Raw genomic sequence first — 26,783 nt, 5'->3', positions numbered from 1 at the left:
AAAGATCGGTTGCATCTCGCCTTGGTGTGTCACGGCGAGCTATTCGAAACGTATGGGAGCGGTTCCAGGAGACAGGTAGTGTGGCTAGAAGACCTGGATCAGGAAGGATTCGAGCCACAACTGCTCGAGAAGACCGGTACATTCGATTGACTGCGCGCCGAGACCGCACGACAACCGCCCGGACCTTGCAATCCCGGCTAAGGCAATCTACTGGCACACGCGTTAGTGGTCAAACCATTCGGAATCGACTCCACGAGGACGGGCAACATTCTGGGATGCGTGTTATTCATTTAAAATTAACAAGGGCTCACCGGGTAGAGGTATGGAAGTTCATATTATCTTATCTATTTTTACAATTCTTAATGACTGGTGCAAAATTAATTTTCTTTTCGTAGTTATCTTCAGAAGTATTTGTGTGCAATCTATATTAATTGCCAACAATGGTCAGAGTTCAAATAAATAATTATATTTTTATTGTCGGATTGCGTCCGCGAAAATATATGTACTATCACTTCAAGTAGAGCTGACAGTTGTTATCTTTGTTGGGTTTTATAAATTTATTGGATGAATTGTGTAGAAATATAAATTTAAAAAATTGGCTCTAATGGATTTTTGTTACTAATGTTGCATTTAAGTCTCCGCACACAATCAAGAATTTATTTAAGTTTGATAATTCACTCAATACATCGTCTATATATTAAATATTTAACCACAAAGCTTTTTAGGGGACGCTCCAGTAAGAATCTTAATGTAAAGTCCCCAGAATTGACTGACTTATCACTTGAAACGCGTTTAGCGTTTAGATTCGTTTGTGCCCGAGAAGGCCGAGCCTTGTAGCGATCGATAACTAAGACGAACGGAATGGGTTTATTCCACTGTTAGTCTGGCTTCAAGTCTGCTAATCTTTATAAAACTTTTGAACTTTTGCTTTTTTATTAGCTACGTAAGTTTTTACATTTAGGTTCTACCAGTATACTTCATTACACCTTGTGTTCAAATACAATTTCAATTTAATTTTTTTGTGTATATATTGCGTAAGCAAGTTCAAAAATTGTTCACCGAGCGTTCCAGGGATGTGTCTACCTGTTCGTGCTATTATATAAATTCACACATTACTTATTTAGTCATTTTAAATACGGAGTTTTATGCATTAATAATGATCCCTCACCGTGTTTATGCAATTATCGAGGAGGTTAGTGCGGTGTGATTATATTCTCATAAGCGAAATACCAGTGAAGTGCGTTCTCTGTAACCGCGCGGTTCTGTCTTCGCATTGGTCACAACTTTACAAAAAATCGACCGCAGATAACAATGTTATTTATTAAGCTCTTTCTAATGATCGGCTCGCTTTGGGCAAACGTAAGTATTAACTTTTATACGTTCATGTAAATAAAAACTTTTTATTTAGTTTATATGTGTGACTTTTAAAAGAGTATAACTTAAAAGCCGCTTTTAAATTAAGTTTTATATTAAGCCGATTAGAAATTTGTAAATGCTTTGGTTGCGGAACATGTTTGATAAATTACAAATATAAGGTTCTTATTGTAGTTTGGGATCAAACGTTAGTTATGTGAACATTTTTATGTAATTATGATATAATAGAATATTTATTGACTATGATTTTCAACCCTATATGTACATATGTTTTTACCGCGCAGTTGGCAAATTTTCCATTAAAATTTGTTGTTCATTATCTAGTAGGTAAACTTCTTTTTTCATATTATTTATGTTAGTGTGTGTACATATGTATACAATATAACATGTATGTTTCTAACTATAGACCACAAACTATAGAACACATGCATTAAACTTAAATACATTGATTTTCAAATAGTTACATTGTAATTTTACTACAATCAGTAGAGGCGAATAATAATATTTTTGTGGTAATTGGCAGGCCCCATACCAAGCAGAACGGATGGCTGCTGGGGCCTATAATCTAGAGTGGAAGACATGGTTATGCACTATTAGTCTATTTTAATTATTTTCTCAGCAACTACTTTTGTACTATAATTATGGTACCAATATACTTTTGCACTACAGGAGAGAGCTGTTCGTATAATTAAACTAAAGATACTTGTAGTAAAACAGACAAAGAAGTTTCTAATCGGGTCCATAATGAAGATAGTCTAGTTTACTTGCAGGGAGATATAAATAAATACCAAAAATACTGATGTATATAATCCTGACACTAGAACACTAGTCTTTCAAGATTATAGCTCATAAAATTAGTAACTCTTTTGTGAACAATTACAAACCCTGTTTAAAAGTGTATTTAAAGAAAACAAAACGAAAACTGTATTTAATTAAAGTTAAGGATTTTAAGTAATAATAAAACGTTGCGAATGTTTTTGTCTAACTACTGGACATGATAACAAAAAAATAACCCGTCGGAATTCGTTACGAGTTGGTTGCTTTTGGTAGCCTCGTAATTTTAAATTGGAGGATGCCACTACTTTTCTCTCGACGTACATAAGTGACTACTATAAATTATCATAAGTTGATGAAAAAATTAACAACTTGTTATACAGAAACTTGTGTAGTAATTGTAACAAGGTTGATTTTTTTGTAAAGATCTCGATTGTCTTGAAGCTAACAATTGTTAGCCGTAGTATATCTAAGCATTAATCGGAAACCGGTTTGCTAATTCAACTTGCGGACGAAGTTATATAGAAACTACTAGGACATCATATATAGCATAGCAAGTTGGCCTCAGTTGGAAGGTCAATTTGCCGTTTATCGTTATTTTTACTATCCGATTGCAGTTAGTTGCTTCCTACTTCTTGTCCACAACTATAACACCTTGCGAGGTTGAGTAGAATCAAATATTAAATTAAATTAAAAAAATCATTATATCTTGACGATCAATAGGAGTATATATATATATATATATATATATATAATCTTTATTACGTTGACTTATAGAAAAGAACCGCCACTTCCGTTTTGTATCGATGGCAATGGTAATTGTATTATACGGTATAAGAAATATAAACACGATAAGATTATCTTATTGGGAAGGAAACTGTATTATATTCGGAGAAACGATTTAACATTGCTTAACTACACTTTTATAACAAATCACACATCAATATCCACTGGAGTCAACAATATCTAACAGCCGTTACAAACGTTCGAGCTTAAAGATCGAGATGTTAAAGTTCGCGAACTTAGGTCTACGTCGGCGACACGTCGACAGTCTCGCTTATACCGCTCCGTAATGTTGAACAGCGAAGTATTCCTGAAATTTAGTAAATGACTGCCATAAACATTTAAAGTTTTCCTATAAATACTTCATTATTTTTCTTCATCCTTAGCATCCAACTTTAGCATACTTTTGCATAGTAGAAAACTTTTTTCTTGTGTACTTTGCATTTATCCTTTGTATAATTTAACACAATATAACTAATATTCTGGATTTTATTGATATCGTAACATTAATAATAATTAGTATGACAAAAAGTTTTATAGCTTAAAGATTTTCAACAGAAGTACATTTTGCACGCAACGAATTAAAAATATTCATTAAGACCGATTCAAGCGACCATTTTAATGTTGAATGAATAAATTTTTATGTTGAAATTTCCAATTATACTTTTCACGAACATGCAAGCAATTATGCAAAAATTCATATGTTTTATTGCATCCAAATAAACTTTTCTTGTTGCGATATCTACATATTTTAAATCAATTTTCCATAGTCATATTTCATATGTATTTATTCAGTAACTGTTAAATTAATCTTATAATACGCAGTTTAGTTCTTTTGGATGACTATATATATTTGCTTTTAATATTTTACTAAGATATAAACTCAAGAAAGCACTTTTCGCGAAACTGTCGTTTGAAAAGTTATAGTATTTAATTCGACAACTGCGGAAGGTCATTTTGCCATCAATGTAAACGCATCTTTATGATTATCAAATAATATTTCCTGGTAGAACGCGTCGAATAAAAATTGATTACAAAAACTCGTTCTTTTTGCCACTTCGTTATTATATTTAGTGTTGATTTATATACACAAGTAATATTGCGGAAGATAAATAAATTCTAGGTAAAGCAGATAGCTCCGCAATTATAGCATGCAGTGATCACATTAGTCGTTAGGTGAATCATTAGTTTGTAAGATCTTAATCACTGGACGATAAAAAGTGTAAACTTTTTGTTACTTGTCTAACGTATTAAGTTGGTGCAAATTAACGTCCTATTACAGTCTTAGCGTCGCTAATGTTGATGTAAATATTAAATCAATCACATAAATATTAAATGCAAAGATTTTTATTACTAAAATATTGAGGTGCATAATAACATTTTTTTTGTTCATTTCAATTTCAAAAAAGAATGTAGATGATAGATATAACAGACGACCTACGGAACTTAACAAATAAGAGTATTTGAGTTTTTTTAACAAATACTTTCTTTAATCAAATGATACTTAAAAATTATAATATTTTTTTCATAAATACTCCTTTTTTAAACTCTGTACTTTGATTTTTTTATCTATTACAAGTTTCATAAAATTATAATTTGTTCTTACTGATATCTAATTTAAACGATAAAAAGCTCCGAGGTGTTAGTCGTGTAAACTCGAATCGATCATGAAAATAATTATACTTACAGGTCGAAGGCAACCCAACGCCGGGAGTAATTCCAAAGTACCAACTAAACGACGGCAACTGCATGCCTGGCTTCGGTCTGGGAACATGGCTCGGTCTTACTGAGGTAATAATTTTTTAACATTTTCAATAGGAATTCACTGTCACAATTAATTCGCGACTAACTCCTAAGGTACTTTTCCTTTGGTATGTAATGTTTTAAACCGACCGAACTTATTTGTGAATAGCTTTGATCGTAATATTATTTTATTACAAATCTTAATATCCTATATTCCACTACCACTTCTCTTTAAAGCAGCGGTGGCTGTCTTGCACAAAAGACATTTTTCAGGTTATACAGGTTGATTTGTTACAGGTAACAAAAGCTTTAAAGTGGCGAAGGTAAAGCTCTTTTGCTATCGATTATTGTTATTGTCTATTAAAAATCGATTCTCTCAGGTATATAAACAACGTAATAATAATGTAAAAAGAAAAAGCTTTTTGCTTAAATTCCAATTACTATATATATATATATATAGTAATTGGAATATACTAGTATTAAAATAATTTTCTGTTTAATATCAGTCCCTGCAGATTGTACTGCCATATGTTATTGACTTGTGGTATTCAAATAATAAAAAAATAATGTTACATATTTTAGAGCGGTTGTTTTATACAGGGTAAGTAAGAAAGCTATAAATATATATAGCAAAAAGGTTTTTTTGCTCACGAATGAAATATACATTCATTCCTTTAAATTGTTCATCCCTATAACCAATTCCATTGTAGTGTAAAAAGGTAACAGACGTTGGTCATTTAAATTCGTTAATTTTAATTACGAATAAAGAGAAAAGTTTTTTAGCTATCGAATCTATAATAATTCGGGGTTATGAGATTAAAAAATTCGTATTGCACTGCATTTTCTTTGTGAATCGTGGTTCGCGTGGAAGGAGAACATTCTGGAACATAATTAATTGCAGTCAGCGTTTGAGCTTGCCATCTCGAAACTTTTCAAATAGTTTAGTCATTTTAATGACTACAGACTTAAAACCGGAATATCATAGTCATTCTAAACATGCATGGTATCTCATGTAACATGGTATCTCCCTAGATCAAAGATTCTCAAAGTGTTCGATATCGAACCCTTGCTATCGAAATAGATTTTTCAGGGTTTCATTAATGAAAACTGATTTCTTATCTGAAATTATTAAGATGCGGTATGAGTTCAATCACGTGTACCGACTTGTCATGTATTACTTTAGCAGAGAGTGCATACATTGTTGTACTTTTGAAATTCTTCAAGTAAAGAAGTGTGGGCAAGTTCGTGCAAAAAAAATGTTGTTTAAGCGTACAAATCTTTCAGGTACATTTTAATCTTCTAAATATTTTGTATTATTAGGACATAAATTAGACGTGGAAAATTTTTAAAGTAGGCTTTCTCTTGCCTAAAATTGTTTAGGATACTTTGACCTAGTTGGCCATGTGCTAAATGGATCTACGTGCATCTATGCAGACTAATGACTTACAGAAAAAATGTTGCTAAAAAAACTCAAACGTTTAAGTCGTAACTTCAGTTTTTATTAATACATTTGAATGTAAAACAGTACCATCTTCGTAATGTACAATGTTTGTAAGAAAAGGACCAATATTTAGCCACTTCCGCACATGCAGTGGTAGTCCTGCAATGAAATGCACCGCCCGCCAGCTCGCTGATAAATGCGTATGCGGCAAACAATGCGCGGGGCTCCACGGGGCATCTTCAGGAGTTATGTTACACCGATTAGTGCCAAACACGAGTCTTCTATCGGTGATCCTGAAGATGCCCCGTGGAGGGGTGAAACACGTGTTGAATAATTTGGCGATAGCGGTTGTGTGATTCGCATTGTTTGCCGCATACACATTTATCAGTTGGGCGGTGCATTTCATTGCAGGACTACCACTGCATGTGCGGAAGTGGCTAAATATTGGTCCTTTTCTTACTTAGGATTGACTTCCGCGAGGTAGCGCATGATTCCATTAAATACAATGTTTGTGTTTAATTTTTTAACCATTTCATTTATAGGATGCTAACAGCGAGAGATCTAAGACCGAAGTTGAAAACGCAGTGAAGTGGGCGATCGATGCCGGTTATCGACATATCGACACCGCATCAATCTATGACAATGAAAATCAAGTAATTATTAATAAATTAAACAAATTTTAATGTGACAAATACGTGCAATATATTTATATTATTTATATAATGTTCGCAGATTGGTAACGCAATCAAACAAAAAATTGATGAAGGCGTAGTGAAGAGGGAAGACCTTTTTGTAACCACAAAGGTACATAAAAATCCAAGCTATTACCTAACCTATTATTGCCTAACCTTTCATATCATGTATTTGAAGATTAAATATATTATAATAAGTTGACATAAAATAAGTACTACCTAGGTTCCAATGAATACAGAATAAATAAAACTACTTTATATATATATGTGTATGTACACAAGTATATACGTTTATAAAAAATAATTTCTTTTGCACACGTATTTAGGCAGGCTTAACTTTAGGAAGGCTACCGATTTCGAAGTTCATTTTTGAATTTGACATTTCGATTTGAAATACGCGCGTTTAACTGTTTGCGAATGATTACTTATAGCTATGACACGCTAACTTCTGACGGATCAATCAATAAATAGATAATAATAATGAACGGGCCGTTCGACGCGGCGTGGGTAAGTTTCGTATTAGCTGGACTGAGAATATAGCCAAGGTTGAACGTAGTCGTTGGGTGCGGGCATCGCAAGAGCGTTTTCGTAGCACTCTTTGGAGGAAGCCTACTCCGTACAATAAGCCTCTTTTTATCTGGCCCTCGTTATTGTTGACATCCCGATCCCCCCACCATGTTTAAGGGCGGGGCATTACAGATAATTTAGGGTAAAAATTTTTTTTCATAGTAAATATTTATTTCTTCTGTTATGCGTCATATTATCTTGCACTCTTTCTTCTTTTATTTGTCACAAAAATGGCTATTCTTTACTTTACATACACAGTTTTCCATTCATTCTTAATCTCATTCCTTATATCTTTATACCTATTTATTACAATTGAGTCTTATACTTAGCTTCTATTGGCTGATCTGATAATGATAATGAATAAAAAATGAAAGAAAAATATCCTATCTACAAATTTTTATTTGTTCAACTTGTACAACTTCAATTTGTACAACTTTCATTTGTTACCCGCTAAAGAACGCGCTTTAAAATTGATTTACATTTACGCTCAGTAGGAGAGCTGTTCACTCTCCAAAGATAAAGATAATATATAAAATATTTACGTAAGAGCGATACGGATACTTTTCTCACAAGTGAGCGCCACATAAATGTTATTACACTGGGTCACCTCCGTACATTGTATTCACATTCTTGTATTATTTTTCTTACAATGTCAATGAAAACTCTTATTGTTTAAAGAATTTTTAAAAACCTTTACTGATAAATATTAAAAAAAATTATAACACTTCTCCATGTTGATAGTACATCTTTCTGTTTTTAGTTGTGGAATGATGCGCATGCGCGTGACGCAGTGGTGCCAGCATTGCAAAATTCATTGAAGAAACTTAAACTGGACTACGTCAACATGTACCTTATACATTGGCCAATAGCACAATACGTATGCAATATTATTTATTACTTTTCTTTTTAAGCTCTTTGGCGAATGAGTACTATTTTGGTATGGAATCATTTTACAGCAATCTAATAATATTGTCGTTTCCGTCTATAGACGCCCACTGCAAGGCCACCGACAAAGATATCCATGGGGGGACATACCATAAAAGCCTCCCTTGGCAGGCGGGTTAACGATCGCAGTATGATATTATGGTACCTAGAGAACGTTGCTGCCGATTATCGAAAACTTGTTTATGAGCAGTGGAAATCCTACATAATAAAAGCACAAAGTTTAAATTACATTAGATTTATCCCGGCAATCGATCCCGCAACTTATGATCACAAGTTTAAATCCTTTCCGCTGAGCTACCACTGTCAATTATATGACAGACAGTAAGGTGATAAAAATTCGAAATTAAAATTAATCTTTTAACAAACGGTTTGAAAATATAGCTGACATACGTATACGTATTGACAAGATGATTATAAATGTGTGCGAAATCTATGTTTTATTTTTAGATGATTAGTCTTAATATATTTTTGAATAGTTCACGGGCCCTTCCTTTGCGTGAACTCTGTTCCGATGAAGTTGTATAGTAATCTTAATAAATTACTTAATAGCAGAAAAAGTGAATAAAGTTGTATTATGTGGATTTAAAGGCATAGTACACCAAAAAAGTTTTATGTAAATAATTTTGATATAGATATACAACAAACATTTTAAAAACAATATATATATAAATAAATAAATATATATATATATATATATATATATATATATATATATATAAATAAAATTTTACAAAACATATAAGTTATAAACATATAACTTATAGTATATCTGTAATAAAATTATTTACATAAATAATTTCTAGGTCATAATGAATTTACCTTGGTTTATCGTTTTAAACGACTGTGCGAATAACATTAAAACAAAACAAATTTTAAACATAACTTTACTGATCACTGTATAAAATTGTAGTGAATATTAATTAATAAAATAAACGACTTGTGTTGTACAAACAAATTTTATTAAAAAAATATGTTTTTTTAATTTTAAGTTCAATGGTACACATTATGATGTCGACTACTTAGAAACATGGGAAGGAATGATTGAAGCCCAGAAACTGGGTCTAGCTAAATCTATCGGAATTTCAAATTTCAACCAGAAAATGCTGGAGAGGCTTGTATCGGCTAGCTCTGTGAAACCTGCTAATTTACAAGTGGAGGTAATGTTTTTAGTATAATATAATAAGTATGTAATGACAATAAAATGTACATATATATTTAAAAAATCTTAGATTGGTAAATTATTAGTTATAGGTGTAACAGCTTTAATGAGATAAATGTTCAGTTCATTTGTCAGCAAAAAGCTTAACACCTACTTTCAATTACCTTGGTGATAGAAAACAATATTAATTTTAATAAATAGTAATTCGTGTTATGAAATCACTTTAGTTATACATTATTTAATATTTCTTAAACCATCGAGTTTTGGATAGTGTGTACATAGGATGTTCATACATTAATTTATGGCCAAAGCAATACATTCCAATTTAAAGCTTTAACAATCACACTGTATAATATTTCTAAGGGATCTTCATATATTTAAATTCTTTAAGCATCGGTAAAGAATTTGGTTCTAGCATGGACTTCTTTATAATTCCTCGTACATTCAAATTCTCACAAGCAATAATATATTTAAAAATGACTCTTTTATAGGATTTTTGTAGCTTTTATTTTATTTAGAAATCAAAATTTATGGGTCACGTTAACGTACTGTAAAATGCATCTGCATGTCGTATGGTTCCGTTTACTGCACGAGAAAGAAACTTATTCAAAAGTCATTTTATATATATATGTATATATATAATGTGATATCATTATAGCCATTTCTTACAGACAGCCTTTGAGTTAATTGGGAAATATTTCTATTTTAATTTACTAGTATTACTAACATTAGTCCACATTAATACAAATGTGAAACAATTATACAATGTATGAAAAACAAAGATGTAATGTACAATTAAATGATAAGGTATAATATAAATATTAATAAAATACACCAATAAGTATGATATGTCATTATATGCATATACTAAATATTGTTATGTAACAAGCAGTAAATTATGTATTTAATGGCAAATACGTTAGTCATTAAGCTAGCTTAGTAACATATTAGTAAGAAGGAATGTAATTAGTAGAGTTGTCCACTTAAAAAAAATTAAACTTTCAGATCAACTTAAATCTGCAACAGCCAGCGTTGCGCGAGTACTGTCGCCAGCAAAACATAGTTGTCACGGGCTACACTCCTTTCGGATCTATTTTCCCTAGCAAAGCGACACCAAATGCCCCTCCGCCGCGTATAGATGACCCGAGTCTTGTACAAATCGCCCACAAATACAATAAAACAGTGCCACAGATAGTACTTCGTTACCTGGTAAGTATGTTATTGCACTCCTGGCGAAAACGAGTATGGACGTTGTAGTCTTTTTTAATGGCACCGTTTATAGAGGCCTCTCCTTCAACCCCTATTAAGTATGAACAGGCCCTTTACTTACACAGCATTGCATTGCATTTTGTTGTTTTTATTACCATACTCATCTTTCGGAAGTTTAAGTTTCTGAGTACTTACAAAGCAACACATAATTTATTTCATGATACACGGTAACGGTATAACAGGACACAGCTTAAAAGCCACATGCATGTTAAAATGTCACTTAAAACGAAGTAAATAGTTATTAGAAACAAAATTCATTCCTACTAAATTATAGTACATTTTATTATATACTTCTTGATATAGCTGTTTAGAAAATTTGTTTGAATGACTTTCGCAGATTTGGATTTTAGTGATAAAAAAATAAAACTTTCTAAGACTTTAATTCTTCGTAAACAGAATTTTCTATTTTAAGATTTTTATCCTCCCAAAAGAGAAACTTTTATTTTGGTTATTATTGATTCATTTCTACTATCGTATTGTAAAGATTACTGCTTATTCTACACTATTATTTATTATAGTTTACACGTAGAGGCAAAGAAATAGGTTAAGGTCTGTCTGTGAGGAATCTTCTGTGTATAAACAATCATAAGAAAGATACATCACTACGTAGCTCTTTTGTATAACTGTATATTTTTTTTACAGGTGGATCTGCACGTTGTTCCAATACCCAAGTCTGTGACCAAGTCGCGACTGGAACAAAACATCGATATATTCGACTTCCAACTGACACAGGAGGAGAAAGATCTGTTCAAGAGCTTCGACAAAAACTACAGGACCATCGAACCGAAACCAGATGGAAGCTTATTACCTTTGAGCTGGACAGAATCTCCATACTACCCTTTTTAATAAGAAATTAATGACACCGTTGTCTTACTTCTACCTTTGTGATCGTAAATAATCATAACTACAATATACTTTTTCAATCAAATCTAAATCTTTATACAACATAACCAAATATTAATAATATTAAACATTAAAAAAAATATAAATAACTCTGGCAGTTGTTATTCTTAATTTGCACCAGTTTTCGTAAGGCAGTAATCACATAACATGTTCAAAACGTTCAACCTTTAAACTCTTGTAAATTAGCGTTGATTTTATAGAACATTTGTCCAAGAAAAATTAAATAGTTACTTTTCTAACCAATGATATCAAACCAAACGATTGATTACGCCAACGAATGTTTAACAACAATAATATGTTAATATAATTTGACTCAAAAGACAACGCTAAATATCTTAATCACTTTACTAACGATAAACTAACTGGTCTACTAAGCTTGTATGACCACATTTAAAATGCATATTTAAATTGTAAAATATACGTATGTAGTATCAAAGTTTTGCTACGAAATATAGAAAGTTATAAGCTCATTTTGAAGCGCTACATAAAGAGTTATTGTCAAACGGTGTAAACGCTTTAAAGGTGTGATTATATTGTCATTTGTCAACAAAAAGCTTTAAAACTTTTATAACTTTTTTTGTTATTAATTTATTTTATTTATAAAAAAGAAAGCCTCCACACACTACGCAAGGCCTGGACCGCAGAGACAATAGCAGTGACAGTCACAGATTAGATTGCACGGTTACATACAAAATAAGATACACGCAGGAAAAAAAATGAAATATGAAATAACAGTACTGAATTTAAGCTCTAGAAGAGACATTTAATTCTGGGTGCAAAATTAGGAAACAAATCCAACTATTATTTTATCGCTTTAAAAGTGTTTTCAGTATCATCATATGATAGAGATAATAACCACTTGACAACTTTAAATTTAGTTTCAAGTACAGAGCAGTGTTTATTATCTTGACAAGACTTAAGAATTCTATTATAAATAAAAGCAGATATATATGGATTAAAACGTTTCGCAAAAGCTGTGTTGTGATTGATAACTGTAATCTGAAAACTCGGTTACTCGACGTGGGATGAAAATTTTTAGATGCAATAGTGGTTCTATGTGTGGATACGTCCAATTTCAGAATAAATAGCTTACATATACTTAAAACATTTCCTTCATTATATCGAAGAGAAGTGGAGTACAATCGTGATCTATGCAGCATAGTTTTCAGTACGTATGGCTGGGCAGGTTCCAGGTATATTACTAACTTTGACTAATGTCGTGATGTTAGGAGATAAAGCCTGCGATTTGTGAAAGCAGACATATTTCGTTTTTTTTTAGTATTCAGTATAAGAATGTTATCGCTGAGCCGCGCAGAAACCATAGCCGAGCCTTTTGTAACCTTGTTGACAACATTATTCCAATCCATACACAAAGAAGGAGAACGGTATCATCAGCATAGTAAGTTATTTCTGCGTCGCGTAGTGGAAGGTTAAATATATTGTTCACATAGATAATAAAGAGCGTAGGACCAAGAACATTCTCTCTTTTTACTCAAAGTTCTTTAAAATCTATTACCGGACTTGCTTCCTAACTTTCGATTTTGCTTTTTAGTATCTCTTTATCTACATTTTGATAGCCATATTTAAAAAAATCGAAATATTTGGCCAAAGGAAGAAATTTATTTGAAAAGTCTTTTGGTTAGGCGAAGAACGGTATTCTTTTTCAGATTTAGATTCTTCGATACAAAACTTATTCCTCTATAAGGTGGTAACGTTGTAAAACTTAAACTTTTATTTATGGCCGGAGCCGCAGAATACACCTGTCGGTAGACGCGGCGTGGACAGTCTTCCCTCTAGGTGGACCGGCGATACAGTCAATATCCCCGAAAGGCGTTGGCAATAATAGATCGGACATAGCGATCTATGGGTCAGGCCTATCCTCGTACTCTATAGGCTGACATGATGATCGATTGATCATGATGATTATCATTGATGGCGGAGAAGGCGGAATGCTCGCAAAATGCTCGCAAAGGCATTAAGTATGTCGGACAGGACAGTCTAATAATAATTAATTATTAGACTAATAATATATTCAACGACGAACGACCTGTCAACATATGTGCACATGTCGGTTGCATATATCAAACGACCTACTCATGCCCGTTATCATATTCTGCTATCGGCCGCATCTGCTATGTGAACCGGCTTAGTTATGGTAGGCACAGACTTTAACGGATATTTATACCGACGCTCTACAATTCTAGTAACGATGCTGTGCCAATTGTTGATATCCATGTCCCAGTCGTACTCTGTTCGTAGTAAATTTACACGAAGCGATAAAAAGAACCTTTATTTTTAAACAGAAACAAATTTTATTCCAAAAATGGCATATTTTTTATTCAAAGAACATAATAGTTTATTTTATTTTTTACTAATTGAGCTGTAAATTAAAAAAAATAAAAATGTTAATATTTTAGAAAACTTCATGTTTCTGTAGAATTTTAAAGAAGTAAAAAAAGTGTTACGATATTTTGCATCGAAAACCTTTTTTTTACACTGCAATTTATGACGTATATAGACAGTCAGAATATAATACGGCAGTGCCCCGATTTGAAAAAAAAAATAGACAGAATTTTTTTTTTATAGAAGCATATAATAAAAACTAATGTTATAATTTTTATTATATGCTTTTTTTCAATCAATATTCTTAAGCGAGCAGTCGTTTTTCTGTATATGTGAAATCATTACTAAATAGTTCTATTTATGAGTTGTTTTACATAATTTTTTATTATTATTAATTTTAAGTTTTCTACTTCCAAAAACTTACAATCGCACCAACACACCAGCAACTGCGACTACAAATGATAAGTAGTAAAAAAAACTGTGATAGTTCTTTAATTTAATGAAATTGATAAGTGAAAGGAAATTTATTATCACTTTAACATTTTTAGTAGAAATGTTTAATTTTAATTTTAAAATAGCAAAACGTCGAGCATACGTATACTTAAATCGTAAAAACTAAAAATTGATATTTTATATTATACATCATTTATTAATAAATTAAATATTTGTCTATTTTCATTTTCGACAGAAAGCGAGGGCCTCGAGGGCCTTTCGACACCAAGGCATCTATGTGCGGGTCGCTAGTGTTGGGGACGCTATAGAATCATTTAACTTGCTAATGCTTGGACGGACTCTCTATAGAGTGACCAAGGGTAGACTGGACTCGTTATTCACTACAAATGTGAAAGATTAAAGTTGCATATTGTAACAAATTTAATTTTAGTCCAAGTTAAGAATTATATGATTCATCCAAGGCTGCGTGAACAAACATATATACAGTGACGTCATCGTGATCACCATGTCAGCCAATAAATGCTCACTGCAAGACTCCCCCTAAAGATGGCGATACTGGCCGGTCTTGCGCTGTTCGTTTTCAGTGACTTTCCTCTACTTTTACTATATCGTCCTTTCATCTAATAGGGGGTCTACTCGCACCACATCTACCGGCTAATAAAAGTAGTAGCGTAATCTTCTGTAATCGACCGGCTCCAAAGCGATTTTCAATTTATAAACTTTCAATGCAACGGACTGTGGATTCGTTTTTAATTTATCTGGAATATTCTTAAAGCGATTAATGAATTTTAGAAATTTGTACCCGAATTTAAATACCCAGAATTAAAAAAGGCTGCCCTGCAGAATTATTTCTATATTCGGAACAACGTGCTAATGTGAATGGTTTTATTTTATTTTATTGTTTGTGAAATCCAATCACTGGTCAATATTAAATTACCAAAACCTAAAGGAATTACTGAGAAGTATTGTCACTATTTAATTATCAAATTTTAAAGAATTATTGAGATTAGCAAAATAATTTTTATTATATAAATTCAATACACAAAATTTTAAATGTTGAAAAATGGCCATAACAAAAACCTGTCCACCCCTGAACTATACATTCAACCCTTTTAACGCGTTTACAAACATAATTTATATGTATTTAAATTTATTCAAAAGATTATTTGTCTTTTTTTTTAATGGTGATTGTCTGATTTCAAGGAGTATTTATTCTCGCTCATTTATTTGCACTAACCACGCCGTTCATTGCTTAAAATGACTGGAGCACAAATTGGTTTGTAAATAATCTATATCTACTCTAATTGTTCTAGCTCTGTTACGCTGTATTAATCCGTATAAATTCTTCAGGCGACGGTGTCATGAAAGTTAGTGTGTAACCTTGTGAAACTACATGACATATATTGACATATTCAGGCCTTTTGTTTTAATTGAACGACTGAATTTTTTTTTTAGTTGTCAGCTGCGCTTTTTTGTTAACTTTATCGCATATTATATGTTAATTTCACGATAAATTAATTATGTCAAGTCAAATGCCTCTTTATCGACTCTGAAATAAAAAAAAATGCATTTATTTAGACAAATTTCCAATACCACCACATCATTCCAAAAGGTTGATCTTTTGTGTAAAAATGTCTATAACGCCTTTAATTACACTTTCCTTTCTGTTAATTATTTCGGTAAGTTTTCTAACCATAAAAATATGATATATTTTATTATTTTTTTGTAATAGCATATAAATATGGGGCAAATAATCGGACAGACCACTCAATTTTTGGACACACTATGGTGTTTTACTTTCTAAAGGGTTTAATTCAACTTGTTAATGTAAGGAAAGGACTTTGTAATTTAAACCCTCGAGGGAAGATTTATTTCTTGTTGCCTTTTTGATTTTTAATATTTCGCGATCGTAAATGGGCAATCATGGTGCTTAGTCTAACCCTTTGTTTGCCTGACTCAGCTCGAGGGCTCCCTAGAGGACCTGGTCTTGAGTTGCTACATTACAAGCATTTTTACCGTATTTAGAGGTAGCCAAACTCTTAGATAGCATAGACCGGCGCTTCATGGAGTGACTTGCCACCTTTCGGGTTCCTAAACCTCGGTTTGAAATTAATACACGCTTAGTCTTTTATCTTCTAACGGTCGCCCTCACTAACATTACAACCACATCGAAAAGCACTAGCACTGTGAGAAAAAAGGACATAAAAAACTTATCAACTCTTCAACGAAATAGAAACTCTTCTATTTCGAATGTTCAGTGGTGGTATTTCCTGTAAGTTTTTAACTCCCTTCGCCGGCAAAATCTGCAAGTTTTTTAGATATTACTGCCAATTATCAGAATCGTTATTATTACCAAATCATACCCAAGTGTTTGTCTTTTACTGTAAGACGAAGCGTCAAAAACATAAATCCGACACAGAAATAACAAGTATTTTTAACGATTTTTTTAGAGTGTCTACGCATCCATCACAGTTCCTACGTATCGACTAAATGATGGATATCAGATTCCAAGTTTTGGCCTCGGTACTTGGTTAGGAACTAGAAATTTGGTTGGTATAAGTTTTTATTCCTTGATTCTTAAATATACTTTTTATAATGATCGCTGTCAGTTTTAGTATTCATCTATTTTTGTAATAAACAGTTTAACATACTTGTTCTAGTTGTCATGCGCCATTTTCTTATTCTTTTACACTTTTGTTCCTAAAGATTCGCATAATAAATGACATGACAGTTTTCCTAGACCGCAGAAGATGAAGCAGCCGCGGAGCAAGCTGTCGGCTGGGCCATCGAGGCTGGCTACCGTCTCTTCGATACGGCCAGCACGTACAACACTGAAAAATCGGTGAGTAAAATCTATTCATCATCATCATCTTCCTTTAGCCGTAGGACGTCAACTGCTGGACATAAGGTGGCTACCCCATACTCCCATAAATTTACCATGAGACCCATTGCAAGCGGCCTGCATCCGGCGTCTTCCAACGATCTTAAAAAGGTAGTATGTTCCACTTTTGGTTAAATTCCCTATGCCGTGCTTGCCGGTCTGTGGTCGTCAGAACCCTTGCGACTATTAATCTGTATCTGTCTATCTATCGCTTTAACATACCGATCCCCTACAACTATTACTGACTATAAATTTAATAAGTAGTTTTCTTGAAATATATTATAGCTCGTAGAGTTAACATAAAGAAATTCAAAAATTATTAATAAAACTATAATAACTATAGTATGAAATGTTTTCGTATTCAAATTTACTCTCATTACAACCGGTACGCCGGTTGTCTTGATAGAACATAATGCGAATCAGAACTTCCACGGAATTATTGCACTAATTATTTAGTTAATTAATTAAAATACTAAAATAATTGATAATTCGGTAAAGAACAATTGGAAATAGGGGTTTTTCTGTAGTAATTAATGGGTCTTTTCTCAAAGAATTTATAATTTCTAAGGAAATATATATTTGTAGCTTAATATTTTATCTCAGTTTTGTTTCTTCCCAGGTGGGAAATGCGGTACGAAAGAAGATCGAAGAAGGTGTTATTAAGAGAGAAGACGTATTTATAATAACAAAGGTGAGTAATTTAAATATGGTGCTTAATCTTGTTAAGGTTAAACTTCAGAATTAGGGCTTACGATTTGCGTAATTAGGATCGTCTGTTTTAGCATAGAAATGATCTCAATTCCAAACTTACGCAATAAAGTTAATACTTATAGGTTACAGGTTTCCAATGAGGGCGGTACCAGTTACTCACTCTTCACTTAACCATCAATCCTTTAAGAAGGACCGTGGTCAAAGTCAAATGAGGGACTTTACGAACACTTCCACATTCACGAAGAAATATTTTATCGAATCGTTTTAAGCGTTTGAATAATTTTTTAGCTGATTTCGATAAATCTTTTTGCATTTGTGCAGTACTCTATATTTAAATGGTGCGTTATTTTCGTTGGTTCACTTCAATATAATTTTAAATTTATAGAGAGTTATTAGGTTTATAGAGGGTTACAGATGAGAAAGCCTTAACAGGTATAGCCCTAATAAAGCCTTAATAGACATATATTATATAGCCTTAATAGATATAGCTCATTTGTCTATTTGCAATCAATTGGTATAAAGTGATCACTCTGAAATATGCTGCTTTAATTATTTTCTTCGTACGGAATGCGTCATGCTATTAAGTTGTTTCAGTACGACGGCTACAGAAACAGATAGTAAACAATTATAATAATTTTTATTACTATACCGGCAGCTCTGGAACGACGCACACGCTCGGGATGCTGTGGTTCCCAACCTGAAAAAATCCTTACAAGCGCTCTCCATGGATTACGTGGATTTATATCTGATACATTGTCCAATTGGTGGATTTGTAAGTTTAAATTTATGTACTGATTATTTTTTATGATGACTTCATTTTATATTATATATTTATCTATTTAGTTGTAAAATAAATACACTAAACCAACAAAGCAGATCAATTGGCACCAAACCTGCGCGTTGCTAAATCACTGTATTATTGATAAATCATTATTGTAGAGTCAACATCTGAACTCTACAGAGAGCAACGGAGAACGCTATGCTAGAATAGCTTCGCTGCGAGATCGAAAGAGAAATGAGGAGATCCAAGAATCAAGAAGAAAGATCCAAAAAGAACCAAGGTCAGCGACGTAACTTAAAGAATTGCTCGTCAGAAGTGGTAGTAAGTGGGGCACATAGCTCGTGCAGCCGACGGAAGTTGGAGTCGAAATGTTCTCGAGTAGCAACCAGGAGTCGGTTGTCGCGGTATTTATAAACCCCCAAGATGTGGCCCCACGACATAGTCAAGGCAGCGAGAATCGTGGCGACCTCTGAAGAAGACCTTTGATTATGAACACCCATTTCAAACACGCAGATTTGAGATCTGGATAAGATCTGGAAATCGGTGGAGGTTATACCATACCGTTCTCCAACCCATATGACAAGGCCTTGACGAAAAATTCAGGGTAAACCGCCAAACATGTGTCATGGTATCAATTATGATAACGGATGACGATCACCAGCTTTTCCCTAGGAGGATGAAGGCAGTAAATCACCGCCGATGAAACTACAGTAGTTTGCAAAGTCGTTCCCGTAGTTTTAACAAAAGGCGTTAAAGAATACCGTATGGTTTTAGGTTGTACGAGTTGGACTTATCGTTGCTCTCTCAACGGAAGGGCTTCTGATGTATAATTACTTCATAACACAAAAAGTATAGAGTGAACACATAATTTTGAAATAACTTGTTTTCTAAAAAGTTACTTTCAGGATATGAATAACACCTGGGGCTCAGACATGGTGGTCGATCGAACCTCCGAAGGGTTCTGATCTCCTCAGCCATTATTACGCCGTTAGTTAAATATAAGCAGATTCTTCGTAATTGTGTGGGCTATATATGTTATCGTTTAATTGTTAACCCACGAGTTCGGACTAACGAAAAACTTTGGTTAAAGAGATAATACGCATGCTAATCTTAAATATCTAATAGATTCAGACGTTACTTTGCGGAAGTTCATCCTAAGTAAGAGAAGGACTAATATATAGCTACTTCCGTTATGTAGCAATAGTCGTGCAATAAAGACGATTTTATTATACGACTACTGCTACATAATGAAAGTAGCTATATATTAGTCCTTTTCTTAAAGAGATAATAATCGTCGTGCGGGGAGACGACGGACTTAGAGTAATTTCTACTCATACGTCTCGCGACTGCAGGAAGCCTTCGTGATATTATATATTCATATATATATTCATGCAGGTGTATAAGTATTTATGTAATTAATTCTATCCATACATGCGGTTACCTTTACACAGCAACATTTTATTTCATTTACGATAAGGAATTTTTCACTAGTCCTAAATTTCTTAAAATAACAAATTTGTATGTTCTTGGATCGAACAGAACCATTGAAATGATTAAAATATATTTGGTTTCAGGAGAACGGAACTTACGACTTCACCGACTACGTGGAAACGTGGCACGGCATGATCGATGCTCGCAGGCGCGGCCTTGCCAAGTCTATTGGAGTATCGAACTTCAACGAGCGCCAGATGGAACGAATCATTAAAAACAGTTGTGTTAAACCGGCGGTGGTCGAAATTGAGGTATTTACCTATTTATGTCTTTTATTATGGACATTTTGATATTTTTGATCCTTTCTATGAAGAAACAATGTAAAAAAATGATGAACTTGTTCCTCGTATATTACTTTATAATCTTTTATAATATATATATTATGTTTATAATTATTTATAATCTTTTACTTCTTAGTACTGCTACATACTTTAAAAAAAAACAACGACACCTTTTTAAAGATCTATTATTTTTTCCCAAAACGCTACCTAGCGTTTGTCTTTTAAATAATATTATCTGTCGCCCGTCCGATTCAAGTGGCCCGCACTGTTTTTTGTGGGTGTAAATTTTCAGTATGCAAAAAATATTCTAAGATATATGTCCCCTATAAGCGACACAGATAAAAAAGATTATTTTCTATGAATGCCCACTCTAAACTCTTGCTGATGGAATTTCATAAAATTATTTTTTGCTACATTCTACTTGGCGAAAACAACATTCAGTCAGTTGATGAGTGAATATCTCAGTGCTGCAAACTTATTGCCTTTACAGCTTCGTGAAACTAGGGACAAGTTGTTCCGAAATATGTGTGATAATGTGAAGAGAAAAATACGAACTCTATTAAATATAACAGGTTTTTCAAAAAGTTTAATATTTGCTTATTTATCTTAAGGTCAATCTGAACAAACAGCAGTCACCATTGCTGAAATATTCCTGTCAGAACGACATCATGGTGGTTGGCTTCACACCTTTCGGCTCCATCTTTTATGAGTCGGCGAAGCCCGGATCCCCGGGCCCTCGTGTGGACGACCCCGTGCTTGTACAGATAGCCAACAATCACAACAAGACAGTCCCGCAGATAGTCTTGAGATATTTGGTAAATATATCTATCTCTTTTAACCAGAGACGAAAAAATTAAGAAGGGACAAGAAAGTTGTACTGAACATTCGTTTTAGCCCATAGACGCACAGTACTTTGCATAGGCCTCTTCAAAGATATAAATAAACGCCACGGTTTGTGCGGTCTGAAAACTTGTATGTGAGCTGTGGCAATCATATTTAACTAACGCACAAAGTGTGGATTATATGGGATTGTTTGCCAGGAACCGAACCCGCAGTTTACATTAACAAGTCTCATTCCTGTACCGCCGGGCTGCCACTGCTCACAACCGAACATTGCTAGGGCATTATATAGGCAATTATAGCATTAATTTTAAGAAAATTAGTAAAAAATTATCGAATAATTTAAAATCCTTAGAAAAAAGACCACTGGAAATTAAAAAGTAAAATTTAAGAAGCTCAAAATGATTGTAAAGTACCATTAACGTTAGTAAATAATTTAAGAAGAGACTGGTCTAACTTAACCCCTAACGGCCGTTGGAATCGGATGGTTCTCAAGTGGCGACACCGGACAGGTAACGGCGTGGGTAGGCTCTCTCACTAGCTGGACCGTCTTAGGTTTTGGGAAGTCGCTGAATGCGGGTAACACAAGACCGATCATAATGACGATCTATGTGGGAAGCAAATAAACACTGAGACAGTCAAAAACGAGAATAATAAAGGGAAAGTTTAATTTTAATCATAACAAATTAAAGCACGATTACTAATGCTTAAGAGATATAGACGTGGATCTTAAAAAAAAGATAGAGTAAGTAATATCGGAGTAAAATTGTTATAATTTTAACATTATATAATTACAGCTCGAGCTTGGTGTTATTCCGATACCGAAGTCGGTACATAAATCGAGACTTGAAGAAAATATCAACGTGGTCGACTTTAGCCTGACGCAAGAAGAGCGCCGGGTGATGGCCGACTACGATGTCAACTACAGCAGCGGCTTGAACTGTGCCGTCAACTAGGATCATTTTGCAAAATAAATTATTCAATATGAGTAAAAATAAATATAAACATTTTTAAATAAATAGTTCATCAAATAAATTTTGAATAGCTTATATTACTATCTAATATAGCTTATATAACTATCTCTTAGATTTATATTTAATTATATTAAACAACGAAAACTCGGAGGCTGCTTCACACCTAATTAAAATCATCCGTTAGGATTATGTAGTGATATTAAACATAAAAAAGACAAAAAGACTGCTTTACACCTAATTTAATCAAATCCTGGGAATTATAAATAATTGAATTAGACTGCGACAACACAAACATGCTGCTTTAAACCTAATTAAAATTATCCCTTAGATTTATATACTGATATTAAACATAGAAAAGACAAAAACACCGCTTTACACCTAATTTAATCATTCCTTGGATTTATAAATAATTAAATTAGACCACGACAATACAAACGTGCTGCTTTAAACCTTACTAAAATCATCCCTTAGCTTTATATACTGATATTAAACATAATAAAAATAAAAAATTACACCTATTTAGATCATCCTTTATTCCTCATTTCATCTTGGAATACAAATTAAAATCAAACTAAGAACAGCTTCCGAGAAGCATATAATCAAGAAAATCGGACAAGAATCCGGCCGATGTGGTAAAACATCGGCACCAGCAGAAGCTCTCGAGCTTTGCTTTCTATAAAACAAGCTTTGGTAAACTGCAAAATCTGCATATGCCATTGGAGCATCAGTAGTAATTCTATCAGAAAAATCAGAACCCGGCAGGCGTTGGAAACGAAGTGATCGGGATGAAAGAAAATAAGAAAAGCTACATAAAGGAAGTGTTAGATAAATCAGAGTGCTAAGTAGATGAACGGAAGATGACTGGGTCGATGTGATTTTCAATCGAGGACCGAGAAATAACCTTTGCCCAACAGCGCTTTCCTGTGCCCTCGGCAAATCAAATCTATTCAGATAAAACGAGAGTATTACTTTAATCCCAAACCTAATACTAATCCCGCAATAATATTTAGAAGATGGGCTAGAAATGCATACAGGTAAACGAGTTGTATAACTATTTCTCTCCGTAACCTCATATTTTTAAAGCTTACAATATATTGTAGCCACTTTTGCTGTTGCGCCACGACGCATACAATCCAGAGAGCCTTACCGCTTGTAAAAATGTTTAGTGGAAAACTAGTATTGCATCGAGGGCATTGGCGTGACTTTCCTGAAGCCCAGATGTCTATTTATTAGATTTTTTTCTCCAGAGGTACTTCAAGAGTTTTGTTTTTATGTAAATCGACGACGATTGTTCATCTCAAAAACAACATTCGCGAAGAAATGTCATTTACGTGCGGTCTAGATTAGAAAAGAGTGTTTGTACGTTCATATAGCACATATCATAGCGATGTTATTTATAAAAATAATCAAATTCCCACTTGCTTACTATACAGTAAACAATTTTCTTTCCAAAGCTTAGTAGTAGTATTTTTTATTATTCAATATCCTCTTAACTTTATGACCCATCATGTAATGCGCAATTCTGATTATCCTCATCAGAGGAACAAATAACAATAGAACAAAAAAAAATTTGCTCTAGATTCATGTGTATGTTTAAGAATATACGACGTATTAAAGATATAAACATGAGCGCGTTGTAGGAAGTACAATGAAATCGATAAAAAGAACAATGTGTGTACATGGGTTTACAAGGCTTGAACGTTTGAATAAGAGATCGTTTACGACCTTCGACGTTTATTTAGGTATTCTAACAATGAGCCTGCACTCATTGGCACGCAGCGTTCGTTGAAAAGCGATTCACTTTGTATTATTACTTCTTTTATTAGTTAAAAATTACGTGAATAGTACTTAAAATATTATAAAGTAAGCAAGGATCTTTGTTAGTAGTTTACGTTAAATATTTCTTGTAAAGTACAAACTTCATTTATACATTTAATCATGATATACAAAAACATTAGAAGACTACGGTATATCATCAATTGTGTTTGTATGATATATATAACAACAGTAAATTGTGTCGATCTTTAGGGAAACCAATGCCTTCCAATAGGCGATTATTAATTGACATGATGATAATGTAAATGTAATATAAATAAATAAAATAAACAAAAAAATATTTATTCTAGTTGACATACGTGGAAAAAACAATTTTGACAGTTTATTATTGACACAGAAACGAATTAAAATAAAAAGTAGCTGCTTTACAACTAAATAACAAACAAGTGGTAGTGGGGGAGACCACATAATCGTAGCGGGGCTTACGGTTCCGGAGTGGAAACCATGAACCGGCAAGCGTAGGACGTCCACCAACAAGGTAGACAGATGACCGTGTAAGTCTTTATCCAGCTGTGGATGTCCTCCGGGTAAAAGGACGATAACGGTTAACAAATAAGTCACACCCAAGGTCAAAACTTTACTTAATGCTTACTAACATTAAAATAATAAAAAAATATCATGGATTTCATTAACTCACAATACTAAGTTTACATGTTATTTTAATTGATACAAAAAAATAATAACTAATAATTTTAACTTAATTGTAATAAAAAATAATCACACTAGAGTGCTCGTTTTAACATTGCTATAAATAGCAAACACCAGCCAAACAATAATAAGTTCTTCGACTTCACCGGAATGCACATATCCTTTTCCTTCTCTAGTATTCTGTTTCCACGTAAAATTTATAATGCGTATTCATTCAACTATATGCAGAAATCTTTCACAGTTGTCATTGCCAGGTTATCGAATGCATTGCCACTAGCAGTAAAACGCGTCCTCGATAACAGGTTTTAAAGAAATGTTAAAAGAGCATTTCCTTGGCATACATAATATAGAGTAACATTTATTATTTATTCGTAAGAAAAGAACCAATATATAGCTACTTCCGCCAATGCAGTAGTAGTCGTGCAATAAAGTGCACCGCCCGCCAGCCCGCTGATAAATGCGCATGCGGCAAACAATGCACACACAACACAGAGTCTTTAAAAGAGAGTTTGGCTCTAATCAGTGTAACATTACTCCTGAAGATGCCCCGTGGAGGGGTGAAACACGTGTTGAGTGATTTAACGGTGGCAGTTGTGTGATTCGCATATGATCTCTTTATTCACGTTATTATCCTCTTAATATCATTTACAGTGATCACTTATGTACGCTGTAAAAAGATTGTTTGCAATTTGAAAGAAACTAGAATCAATCTGTGCTCCTCGCTCATCTTTCAACTTAAAGCTATGAGCTGTCTTAACTCTTCAATAAAAATGCTAAACAGTGAGTTCAAGATAAGGTTCTCGGGGGCCTTGCATCGAATCGCTCCAAGGAACACCGAGTGACCTAAGATTTCGGCAGCTTCCTAATCCGGTGAAATGTCTCATGTTTCGGCCTCCGCCCGGGGCTTTAGCCTGAATGATAGAGCCACCTTCTATCTAAACTAAACTATGCTGATAAGAAGTATTATCACCTGTTTCAAGGTATTATATAACGAAACTCATTTTAGGAGCCCAACGTTCAGATGAAAGGGGGATACTGCTCATATCGACACAAATAATGCTGATACTTGATTCAAAAAACAACGCTGTCTTAATCGCATTACTAACCATGAAATAACTGGTCTATTGAGATTGTGGTAAAGCAGGTTTGAAATGACCACATTAAGAGCGCACACATAAGGCGTAAACTGTACCAAGTTATGTTACCGAATATAGAAAGTTACAATGTAGTTTCGAAGCTCTATACATAAATATTACAACTTATAACTATAATTTCGTTATATCGGAATAGGTATCAGATATAGTAATAGATGAAATATTAATCCACGTTTTCAAACCGGTTTTTACGAAATCCTCTACTACAAGTTTTCACATATTTTTTTAAAGAATACATTTAATAAAATTTTCGCTGACCACATGTCACGAAGTAATACGTGAAAATAAAAAATATATTTTTAATCTTGCAAAAACATACGCAAAAACTTTATACAAATAGTCGAAGTACGTTAATAACTTAAACAGGGAACCAAAACTAATGTACCGGATATTATATATTGTATAACGAATTATTTGCTTTGGTGTGTGATAGCATCTCATGTAAATTTTACTCTTGCTAAACTGAAATTATCTGTCGTATATAAGCAGTCTAAAAACCTAATGTAGGCACGAAAGAGCTATTTGAAACTTAATCGCATTCCAAGATTTAAATTATTGTAATATTCAGATACGCTATTTAATGTCAGATATGAACAATTTGTTTTACAAAATCCATGTTTTACCGTTATTAGTGAGGTACAAATGTTCTTATATATATACTGTAAATAAAAAAATTCCCGTGGAAAATTTTGGATATAACCTAATCGTATAAAATCGATACAGATATTTTTTCCACGGAC

The 26,783-nt window shown here is 33.3% G+C and overlaps 1 protein-coding gene across 1 annotated transcript; it reads left to right on the top strand.

Moving 5' to 3' along the window:
• The first annotated feature begins 1,190 nt into the window (after positions 1–1,190).
• LOC137922955 (uncharacterized) lies at positions 1,191–22,438 on the top strand. Its single transcript, XM_068766069.1, has 15 exons — positions 1,191–1,359; positions 4,621–4,722; positions 6,658–6,768; positions 6,848–6,919; positions 8,135–8,251; positions 9,309–9,476; positions 10,484–10,687; positions 11,390–11,587; positions 16,897–16,999; positions 17,194–17,288; positions 17,947–18,018; positions 18,694–18,810; positions 20,394–20,561; positions 21,203–21,406; positions 22,229–22,438. The coding sequence occupies exons 1-15, from the start codon at positions 1,312–1,314 to the stop codon at positions 22,385–22,387; spliced, it is 1,938 nt and encodes a 645-aa protein (XP_068622170.1). The 5' UTR covers positions 1,191–1,311; the 3' UTR covers positions 22,388–22,438.
• Positions 22,439–26,783: the final 4,345 nt, after the last annotated feature.

This window comes from Battus philenor, unplaced genomic scaffold (assembly GCF_028537555.1).
Source record: "Battus philenor isolate CCGP_79_NKW_IND1 unplaced genomic scaffold, ilBatPhil1.0.hap1 SCAF_20, whole genome shotgun sequence".
NCBI classification, from domain to species: Eukaryota; Metazoa; Arthropoda; class Insecta; order Lepidoptera; family Papilionidae; genus Battus; species Battus philenor.
This window is presented reverse-complemented; position numbering and strand designations above follow the sequence as displayed.